The 10,574-nt window shown below is 53.5% G+C and overlaps 1 protein-coding gene across 4 annotated transcripts; it reads left to right on the forward strand.

Annotated features, from left to right (window-relative positions):
* The first annotated feature begins 360 nt into the window (after positions 1 to 360).
* On the forward strand, positions 361 to 9,896 carry ZNF629 (zinc finger protein 629). Of its 4 annotated transcripts, none has more exons than XM_053555036.1 (4): positions 361 to 1,347; positions 2,883 to 3,066; positions 3,860 to 3,967; positions 4,123 to 9,896. In XM_053555036.1, the coding sequence occupies exons 3-4, from the start codon at positions 3,895 to 3,897 to the stop codon at positions 6,657 to 6,659; spliced, it is 2,610 nt and encodes an 869-aa protein (XP_053411011.1). In that variant the 5' UTR covers positions 361 to 1,347; positions 2,883 to 3,066; positions 3,860 to 3,894; the 3' UTR covers positions 6,660 to 9,896. The 4 variants fall into 4 exon arrangements, with proteins under 4 accessions (XP_053411011.1, XP_053411009.1, XP_053411010.1 ...); XM_053555035.1 differs by lacking the exon at positions 361 to 1,347 and adding an exon at positions 1,456 to 2,048 and having other exon boundaries at positions 2,837 to 3,066; XM_053555037.1 differs by lacking the exon at positions 361 to 1,347 and adding an exon at positions 1,456 to 2,048 and having other exon boundaries at positions 2,925 to 3,066.
* Positions 9,897 to 10,574: the final 678 nt, after the last annotated feature.

Raw genomic sequence — 10,574 nt, forward strand, 5'->3', positions numbered from 1 at the left:
TGTGCTTGGATGGGAGGGTGGATGAAGGAAACTGGCAGGGGGAAATGAGCAGAGGCAGGGCCTGGCTGGACCTTTTTTGATGGCCACATTCTTGAACCACAGATGTAGGCCCAAAGGAGCAGCCTCCTCTTTAGCAATTTCTGGTGCCCCTTCCCCAGCTCCCTCACATCTCTAAACAGCTAGTCCTTGCAAGTTCCTCAGGGTTCCTTCATGGCACACACACACACACACAGCGTCAAACTTCTTGAGGATAGAAAGTGCGTCTCATACAACTCTGAGTTATCCACATCTTCATATTCAACATTTAGTGCTCAGGAATAATACAATGATATGTCAACATGTTGAATTGAAAGAATATTGTGGCCTTAATCATGTTACTTGCTTCTTACACCTTGGTTTCCTCACATGTAAAATGGGGATAATATACAGTCCTGCCTATTGGATTATGGCAAAGAGGAAATGAGATAAAGGTTGTAAAAATTGGGAATGCAGGTGACCCGGACTTTGGGAGGCCACTAGTGTTCCTGGGTTTTTTCAGGTTTCTCCTGCTGTGAGCTGGGTGCCTTGTGAGCTACTGGGAAAGATGCTCTCCCTCCTTGGCCAGGGAACTGCTTTTGGGTTCTCTCCTGGCACCATGGGCCTCAGTTTCCTCCTCTGAGGAAGAGTTGATAGGGAAAGAGGGGCCAAGAGCACAGGCTGTCACAAATCCTTCCTGACAGTGCTTGTCCCTTCAGCCCAAAGTATTGTTGTTATGACTTATTTCATTTTTAGTCTGTGGGTAGGTACCTCTCCAGGTCTTCCCTTCCAGCCCTTGTCCCACCCCAGAACCTAGGCAGCGGGAGCCCCGTCCCAGGGAGAGTCCAAACAAAGGCCGGCCCCAGGGGACCAGCAGTGGCCAAATCTAAGATAGAGCTTTTCTGCACAACTGGCTGAGACCCTGCGAGATGGAGAGAGGCCAGCAATTCAGTCCCTCACTGGCATCAGGCATTCCCCCAGTGGCCATCTCACCTACTCACTCCCACTTCACACAGGAAGAGGGGTGTCGTCTCACCCTCCTCCCGGTTCCTACTACTGTCCCCTTTTTTCCCAGACTGTGGGAAGCAAAGGGTTAAATCCCATAGAGCTGATGCTCTGACTCCAGGCTAGAGGGGCCCGGGAAGCTGGGGTCACTTCCTGCTCCGTCCCAGTCACCCTGAACTGGTCCCCGGGTCCTCAGCCTGGAATCACCCCTTGAGAAGGACCCCAGAGTCCTTGGCATCTAAGCCCGCCCCCCGAGGCAGGGCATTTAAGGGGTTAAGTCCCCTGGGGCTGGATTCTGCCTTCCGGCTTTTCCTGGACCCCTGAGCCGTGAGTTGGGGACGCCTGGGTTCCCGGGGTGGGGGGGTGGCCCGGAGGGCCCGGGACAGCCGCGGGGGAACAATGGGGCCCGGGAGGCAGCGGCCGGCGCCAGGGCCCGAGCCCCTCATCCCCGCTCCGTCCGCGGGCAGGGGTGGGGGCCGGGGCAGGGGGCCGCGCGGCCGGAGGATTCTGGGAAGAGCGCGAGGGTCTGACTGTGGGGGAGGGGGAGGGCGTGAGCATTCTGGGAAGAGGGAATTCGGCCGGCGAGGCTGGGGCCGGGCGCTGAGAGCCGCAGTCTGGAAGGAGCCGGGCGCCGGGAGAGCCGGGAATGCTGGGCGCCAGGGGGCTGGGGAAGGGAGGATGCCCAGACTTGGGATTGGGAGCCGAAGAGAGAGTCGCTGCTCTGGTGGAGCAGAAGTCCAGGGTCTGGCCTAGAGCAGGCGCGACGGGGTAGCCAAGGGCCAGGGTGGCAGCATTCCCGCTGCCTCCATGTCAGGGTCACCCTGGGCCGCTCCCCACACTTCTCCCAGAGGCAGGCTCCTCCTCCCCTCCCTCCGTTGTGAGGCCATCGGGAGGTCTGAGGCTGCTCCTCTTGGCTCCTAGCATTTCTTGCCTCTTTGGGTCTTCCTGCTTTCCTGCTCCATGTTGGCCTTGTCATTAACCCCTTCCCTTCTCTGGACCACCGACTTTGAACTTCTCAGACAATCAAGGTACATAAGCTCTTACCTGTCTTTAGTAAACAGGGCAGGGCATCCTTCCTGGCTTCCACAGAACAGTCAGGCAGCCCCCAAGGTGGTCCCTGCATCCACCTCCCCAAAGACACTTAAGGATGGGGGAGGAGGGATTCACAGAGCCTTAAGTAGCGCAAAGACAGAAGAAATTAATTTACTTTCTAAAACATAACTTCTGTCCCTCCTACAGCTCTTCAGCAGGGTGCAGGTGGCTATAGCTTCACCTTGGTCACCTCCCACCTCCAGTTGCCTCCTCATGAATACTTGCATGTCTCCCTTGCACTGTTGCCCCCGTGCAAACAGTGCCCATCCCACACAGCCACCCAAAACTCACACCCTAACTAGGGATTCTCTGGAGAGTGTAGATGTTATAGGAGGTAACATCTCCTGTGGCCCTGTTTTCTCAGCCTGGAATCATTTTTGGAGTGGCAGCTGGCTGTGTTTTATGGGGAGTGGGGGGCACTTGCATTTCCTATTCCTGCCCTCCCCTTGCAAGCAGACCGTTAAAGTCATTGTACCAAAAAGGTCTTCCAAGACCAAAGGGCATCTCATTCATTCATCTTTTCTGGAGCACCTATTACGTGCTAGGCACTGTCCTAGACTTGGGATACAGCCTCAACAAAGCAGAACAAAAGGGACAGAAGAAAGAGTCCCAGGATGGGACTGATTGATAATGGAGGGCTTCAGTGGTTGTGGTGTGGGAGCTGCTTCTACTCATAGATGCAGATGGTCAATTCTAGTCACAGTCCAATCCCTCCCTTTTACAGCCAAGGAAACTTCAGTCCCAAGAATTTCTCCACCCCATTCTCTCAGTCAGCAGGCCCTCAGCTTTCCTCATCACCTGTCTTCTGCCAGCCTCCCATGAGTATGAGTCTCACATGATACCCAAGGTCACCATGTGCTCTCAAGAGACAGGGTCGAGCCAGACAAAGAACCCTACATTTCTGGTCTTAGCTCTGCCACTTCCCAGCCTGTGACCTTGGAGAAGTTTTTCCAGGTATTGATTTACTAATCTGCAAAATGGACAACCTGATTCCTGGGTGTCCTTGTGGGGTTGTGGGACAATTGGTTGAGAGAAAGGACAGCCTGGAAGGCCCTGTGTCAAATGCAGGTGTTTTACACACACTCCATTCTCTCTTTTTCCTTTCTGTTTCCCTTTCTTTCTGTGCTTCCCATGGAAGCTCCTGAGGCTTTAAACTACCCCCCCCCCCCTTTGGCCTGACCTCCTTTCTGTGCTTGGATAAAAGGAAAGTGCCCCAGTCCTTTTGGAGGGCCTCTGTCCCCTCTGGGAAATTGGGGTGGTTTCTTTTTTTTTTAACCCCTTCAGTGTCCTAGGTGGCCTCGGTTCTCTCTAGGGCACATAAGGGAAAAGTTTATTGGTCTCAATTAGCAGCCCCATTAAGGAGGAAAATTAGAGTCTTAATGAGCTTCCTCTGATTAGCAAAATAACAGGTTTCCCAGCCTCTGGGTATTAGAGGTGTGGGGTGAAAACCTCCCTCCCCTGTGGGTGTCAGACACCTCTCCAGCCCCCAGTCTGGGTTCAAAGGGTTATGGGTGATGAGTTTTTAATTACACTCTTATTAAATTCACCTACTTGCTTAGTTGTGCTCTTGAGTTCTGGAGCAGGAATCAGGCCTGCAGTGGAAGGGGGCCACAGTGAAAACCAGTGCCCAGAAAATGGGGTGAGAGAACACTGAAACTCACTAAGAGGTCTGGGGTGGAGTTAGGTGCAGGGTAGTAAAGTGTAAAATCAGCTCCCATTGTGTGTTCATCTCTCTTTTTCCCCTCAGGGTCCCCAGAATCCTCTGCAGTCCTGAGCTCTGGGATGGAGCCTGAGACTGTGCTGTGGGGCCCAGATCCACAGGGCCCTGAACAGAGCCCCAGCGATGCTCACAGAGGTGAGGGGCACAGAAGGGACTGTGGTCCTGCCAAGACAGTGGCTCTGGTTCAGGGAGGAGCCCAGACTCTGGGGGAAACGGGTAGGGGGTGTGGAGAGACCAGACCCCATGTTCTGAAAGGAGATGGGGGCTGGAGACTCCCTTTCTCTCTGTAGGTGCTGAGAGTGGGAATGAAGAAGAAAGCCCTCAGCAGGAAAGTTCTGGGGAGGAGATCATCTTGGGAGATCCAGCTCAGAGTCCAGAATTTAAGGACCCTCCAGAGATGTCCCTGGAGAGACCTTCCCAGGATCCCTCAGTTCCCCAGGACCCCTCAACCCCACTGGGTCACTCCAGCCCCTTGGACCACCAGACCTCTCTGGAGTCTCCAGCCCCCGAGGTAGTCCCTACCCCATCTGACTGGACCAAGGCTTGTGAGGCCAGTTGGCAGTGGGGGACCCTCACCACATGGAACAGTCCTCCCGTGGTTGCGGCCAATGAGCCCAGCCTGCGGGAGCTGGTGCAGGGCCGCCCGTCTGGGGCGGAGAAGCCCTACATCTGCAACGAGTGCGGTAAGAGCTTCAGCCAGTGGTCCAAGCTGCTGCGGCACCAGCGCATCCACACAGGCGAGCGGCCCAACACCTGCTCTGAGTGCGGCAAGAGCTTCACACAGAGCTCGCACCTGGTGCAGCACCAGCGCACGCACACAGGCGAGAAGCCCTACAAGTGCCCCGACTGCGGCAAGTGCTTCAGCTGGAGCTCCAACCTGGTGCAGCACCAGCGCACACACACGGGCGAGAAGCCCTACAAGTGCACCGAATGCGAGAAGGCCTTTACGCAGAGCACCAACCTCATCAAGCACCAGCGGTCCCACACGGGCGAGAAACCCTACAAGTGCGGCGAGTGCCGGCGGGCTTTCTACCGCAGCTCGGACCTCATTCAGCACCAGGCCACCCACACAGGCGAGAAGCCCTACAAGTGCCCCGAGTGCGGCAAGCGCTTTGGCCAGAACCACAACCTCCTCAAGCACCAGAAGATCCACGCGGGCGAGAAGCCGTACCGCTGTACCGAGTGCGGCAAGAGCTTCATCCAGAGCTCGGAGCTGACGCAGCACCAGCGCACGCACACAGGCGAAAAGCCTTACGAGTGCCTCGAGTGCGGCAAGAGCTTTGGCCACAGCTCCACCCTCATCAAGCACCAGCGGACTCATCTGCGCGAGGACCCCTTCAAGTGCCCCGTGTGCGGCAAGACCTTCACCCTGAGTGCCACGCTGCTGCGGCACCAGCGCACGCACACGGGCGAGCGGCCCTATAAGTGTCCTGAGTGTGGCAAGAGCTTCAGCGTCAGTTCCAACCTCATCAACCACCAGCGCATCCACCGCGGGGAAAGGCCCTACATTTGTGCCGACTGCGGCAAGAGCTTCATCATGAGCTCCACCCTCATCCGCCACCAGCGCATCCACACGGGTGAGAAGCCCTACAAGTGCTCCGACTGCGGCAAGAGCTTCATCCGCAGTTCCCATCTCATCCAGCACCGCCGCACACACACGGGCGAGAAGCCCTACAAGTGCCCCGAGTGCGGCAAGAGCTTCAGCCAGAGCTCGAACCTCATCACTCACGTCCGCACCCACATGGATGAGAACCTCTTTGTGTGCTCTGACTGTGGAAAGGCTTTCCTGGAGGCGCACGAGCTGGAGCAGCACCGGGTGATCCATGAGAGAGGGAAGACCCCAGCCCGAAGAACTCAGGGCGACACGGTGCTGGGGATTGGGGATCCCGCCCTGCTGACTCCACCACCTGGAGCTAAACCACACAAGTGTCTTGTCTGTGGAAAGGGCTTCAATGATGAGGGCATCTTCATGCAGCATCAGAGGATCCATATTGGAGAAAACCCCTATAAAAATGCAGACGGTCACATGGCACACCCAGCCCCCAAACCTTCTCAGTTCCGACCCCCAAGGCTCCCTTTTGGCGGGAACTCCTACCCAGGTCCTGCAGAGGGCAGAGCTGATCCCCCAGGACAGCCCTCTAAAATGCCCGAGGGTCAAGAGAGCTTCAGTCAAAGGCTGGGGCTGCTTTCCTCCAAGTCCTATATTTGTTCCCACTGTGGAGAAAGCTTCCTGGATCGCTCTGTGCTCCTCCAACATCAGCTCACCCATGGCAATGAAAAGCCCTTTCTCTTTCCTGATTATAGGATTGGCCTAGGGGAAGGAGCAGGGCCCAGTCCCTTCCTAAGTGGTAAGCCCTTTAAATGCCCTGAATGCAAAAAAAGCTTTGGTCTCAGCTCTGAGCTGCTGCTGCACCAGAAAGTCCATGCAGGTGGGAAGAGCTCCCAGAAGAGTTCAGAGCTGGGAAAAAGCTCTTCCGTCCTCCTGGAGCACCTCAGGAGTCCCCTGGGGGCCAAACCCTACAGCTGCTCTGATTGTGGGGCCTCCTTTCTGGATCGCATGGCCCTGATCCAGCACCAAGAAACCCACACCCAAGAAAAGTCCCCCAGACCTGAGGACCCCCTTCCAGAGCCAGCCACCTTGTCCACAAGCCAAGAAAGTGAGGGAGAGGACCCCATCCCTACAGGGAGCAGCAGCCACAGGCAAGGGGAAAGCCCCAAAACCCTCTTGGAAGAAAAGCCCTATGTGTGTCCCGAATGTGGAGATGGCTTCACAGAAGTCGCAGCCCTCCTCCTCCATAGGAGCTGCCACCCAGGTGTCTCCCTGTGAAGTTGGGCTGGAGGCTAGGGCCTCTCTCTCCCCAAAGGAACACTGGATCCCCAAAAATATTATGTGGGGAAAGGAGGACAACCCTATCAGATTGTAGAGAATGGAAGAAAACCCTGGGCAAAAATAGTGCTTTTACATCAGTAATGAGAAACCCTATAAATTGGTGGGAGCCACTTATAAGGCAGTAGAGAAAAACTGTTGGGTTAGAAACCCTATAAATATGTAGGAAAAATTTTTTTAAAAGCCCTTTAAGTCTGTAGCAGAAAAACCCTGTAAACCATAGTGGATAAAAGCCCTATTATAGGAAAAGGTCCCCAATATGTCTCTAGACAACCCTATATCAAAATCCTTATCAAAATCCTATAGGGTCAGGGAAGTGCAGAAAATACAGCAATGGGAATGACTTGGGAGGAGTGAACCTCAGAAGGTGTAGAAAACACCTCCCACACACTTGTTCCACAGTGTTCTCTCCTATGGGAGCATGGGAGGGCGCCTCTCTCCCAGCAGCCTTGGACAGTTACACTGAGGAAAATGCCCAGCTGGAGAGTAGCGTGAGAACTGGGTGGAACTGGAAAAGGAAGAAAACAAAGAGGAGGAAAAGAAGTGATGAGGAGCTCTCAAACCCACATAGGAGATGAAACCCAAAAACGAGTAAGATAAAGTCCAGCTCATTGCACTGGGGTTCCTTGGCATATAAAGCCAATCTTAGATGAATTGTGTGTGTTAGGGAAAGAGGCCTGGGGAACCCTTTATCAAAAAGAACCTGAAAATAGGGAAGAAAAAAATTATCAAGCCTTCTAAAGGCTAAAGTTTTGGGTGTATAAAAAATTGAGTGTAAGAATACTGAGAAACCAGCATAAAAATTAGGAGAAAGACTGTGTGTGTGTGGGGGGATTTGTTAGAGGGCTTTGAGAGAAACAAACCAAGATGGGGAAACTGTTTAGATGGACCCAGGAACTTGCTAAACTGCAAGTGCAAGCACATCCCAGCTCAGGCCCCCGAACCAGGCAGGACTGCCATTGCCCCAGCCCCTGCAAGGCCTCCAGGACTGGGGGGTACTTCCTGCCACATTCTCAGGTCTCACTGTCAGGAGTTTTTTCCTGAAATCTTAACTGCCACCAGTCTTGCTGAAGTGGCAGCCCATTTCCTTGAATTCTGTCCTCAGTGGAGAGGGTGAACCGCTGCTAGTTGACCTCCAAAGAATAAAACCCTTCAAGACTCTAGGCCTGTGTGCGGTTATCCTCCCTAAGTTTCTCTTCTCCAAGTCAGCATGAGCCACATGTGCATTCTGTGTGGCAACAAGAGACGGCAAGTCAACAGAAAGACTTGATCAGCCAGCAAGCACCTTGATTTCAAACCTCAGCCTTTCATCTGAGCTGGTAGCAAGGCTGCCTGCAGGATAAGTGGTCCCTGGGTGGTGGAAGTTGCACACTCCACAGACTAAACCATAGGTCCCTGGAGAGTCTATGGCCCACCTTCCTCACACCTGTACCTGAAGCCCTCTAAGTTTGTATTGACATGGTCCAATATCCTTGGAAAGAGGTGGACTCTACCCACTTTGCTCCTCCTCCTTAGCCAGAAACCTTCAGAGGGATACAGAACTATGAGAAACACTCCCCTGCCAGGCCCATCTCCTCTCATGCACCACACAAAGACTTCCATAAACCCAGCCAAATCTGCTCATGTGACTGGAGGTGTGTGGCAATGGCCAGATTATTGCCCTATAAGATGGTGGAAAACTAAAGAGAAACATCTGTGACAAGACTCTCACTTGCTAACTATGGAGCCCCTTACAAAAGGAGAGGACTTTGCTCAGTGCTGGAAAGAAGTGCTCACTGACTCCATGCTGGCACCAGTAATGCACTGTTCTGGACTAAGAGACACCAGGTGAGGTGGCCCTTCAGAAGTTGAGTCCCTGGAGAGTGGTGACCTGAATTCCTACAGAGCTATGGAAGAGACCTCTAATCTCATTACCTAAAAGTTCAAAAGATGAAAATCCTTCACCCTTCATCTATCCATCCCTAAAGGGATGACCCTCAAATTTAAAAGGACTGAAATCTAGAACATTTATGGGAAAAGAAACAGGCCTGCTGAGGATAGGGAAAAGACAGGTCTCACATGATTGTGGGGAGAACTTGATAACATCTTATCAAGCCCCACCCCACCCAAGTGCCAGGTAGGAGAGCACTACTTTGAGGGGAGAAGCCTGCCTGCAGATCTCTTACTGACATAAATTGACATTTATGGGGGTGTCCCTGTGAGACTGAGGGGATAAACCCTCTAATCCTAAGCAGATTCCCACCCCAAGATGGTAACAGACACTTAAATTGTAGAGACAAACCCCTTGAAAAGCTAGAAACAGATTCCCTCAGAAACAGGCTTGAGGAATCTGCCTCCGTAAGAATCCTGGAAGCAGCTTTTGGGGCTCAGAGGAGGGAGTCTTGGGGGAGGTGGTCAGTGTAGATGAAGGCCAGCTGTAGGCCTGTTGAGGACTAGGGTGTAGCACATATAGTAGGATGCTCGCATGTTGTAGGGACGCCTTGGCTCTGGTACTGAATGGATGATGTGAACATGACTTGTGGGGTCTGGCATTTTACAGTAGGGAAGGGGCAGAGTCAGAGACTTCTGGGGTGTGGCCTGTTCTCTTGCCCCAACCCTCCAAACTCCTTTAACCAAATGCTTCCCTCCTAGGGTGAGCTACATCTTGAGAACGAGCTCAGCAGGCAGGTGGCAGCATCCAGAGTCCCTTTGACTGGCTCAAGCCCAGAGGTCAGGGCATTTGTCCACCAGAAGGTAGTCTAGAAGGCACAGTGTAGCCAAACCTTCTCCAACCCCAGGCCCAGACCCCTCAGACACACCCCTGGTGGAGGAGCCCAAGCCTGACCCATAGGTCAGGGAGTCATTGGTGAAAAAAGAAGGGAGAGTAGAAACTGATCTGAGTTGAGGGTGAAACTTGAAACTGCTGTGGATATGGAGGTCAGACAGGAACTGGAAAGAACTGGGCATGAATCCAGAATGGTGGGAAAACTCAAAACCGCCACAACCAAGAGGTGGGGTTCCATGACACCACCTTGAGGGGAGCAGCTCCCACACTCTTGCCCCACTTAGGGAACCCCCTACTCACCTGACTGGTCCCCATGAAGAGAGGCCCTACTTTTGAGTGTTGTGTGTCAATAACAGTGTTGTGTCACCGGTGGTCATGTTGATTAGTTGAAGAGAATAAAGGGAATGAGATTTCCCAGGTGTTTCTGTCTTTCTTTCAGCCCACAGCAAGCTGAAGGAGCTTGTCCCCAAAGTCAGGACCCTTGAGTGACTGCAAAAGCCCAACCCAGCTCCAGGCCCACCCTTTACCCAGGGACCCTAAAATCCCTGTCCAGTGCATGCTGGTGGAATTTATGAAGTTTTAAAATCCATACCCTGGGCGGCACCTGTGGCTCAATGGAATAGGGCACTGGCCCCATATGCAGCCCTGGCCAAAAACTGCAAAAAAAAAAAAAAAATCCATACCCTTGGTGGTGGAGAGGGGTGGATCTGATGAGATGGTGTGTATGGCTTCCATACTACCATGCTGTCTGCTGAGTGGCTACCTGGTGGATATGGCTCTGGTCAGCTCAGGCACAGCTGTGTAGTCCCTGGAAGGCCTCTATGGCTAAAACACCAGCACCCTCCCCAGAATGCCAGAGGGGAAAGTTCCTAGGATCTAGTTTTAAGAAGTGACAGCCACCTCTCCAGGGCCTTGGCTTGGCTCAGCTCCTCTGGACCAGGGCCTCCAAGACCTTGAGATGGAGGTGGAGACCTGCCTTGTCATCTTATTCTCAGGATGTCAGCACACAGGCCGACATCGTGTGGATAGGTTGATGTTCCGAGAAGGGCAGCCACTTGCCAAAAACCCACAAGAAGTCAGCGAAGGAAAGC

Source organism: Nycticebus coucang, chromosome 12 (genome assembly GCF_027406575.1).
Source record: "Nycticebus coucang isolate mNycCou1 chromosome 12, mNycCou1.pri, whole genome shotgun sequence".
In the NCBI taxonomy this organism is placed as follows: domain Eukaryota; kingdom Metazoa; phylum Chordata; class Mammalia; order Primates; family Lorisidae; genus Nycticebus; species Nycticebus coucang.

Coding starts and splice junctions, on each gene's coding strand:
- ZNF629 (XM_053555036.1), top strand. CDS start 3,895: ATGGAGCCTGAGACTGTGCTGTGGGGCCCAGATCCACAGGGCCCTGAA. Junction 3,968..4,122: donor CCCCAGCGATGCTCACAGAG/GTGAGGGGCACA, acceptor TTCTCTCTGTAG/GTGCTGAGAGTGGGAATGAA.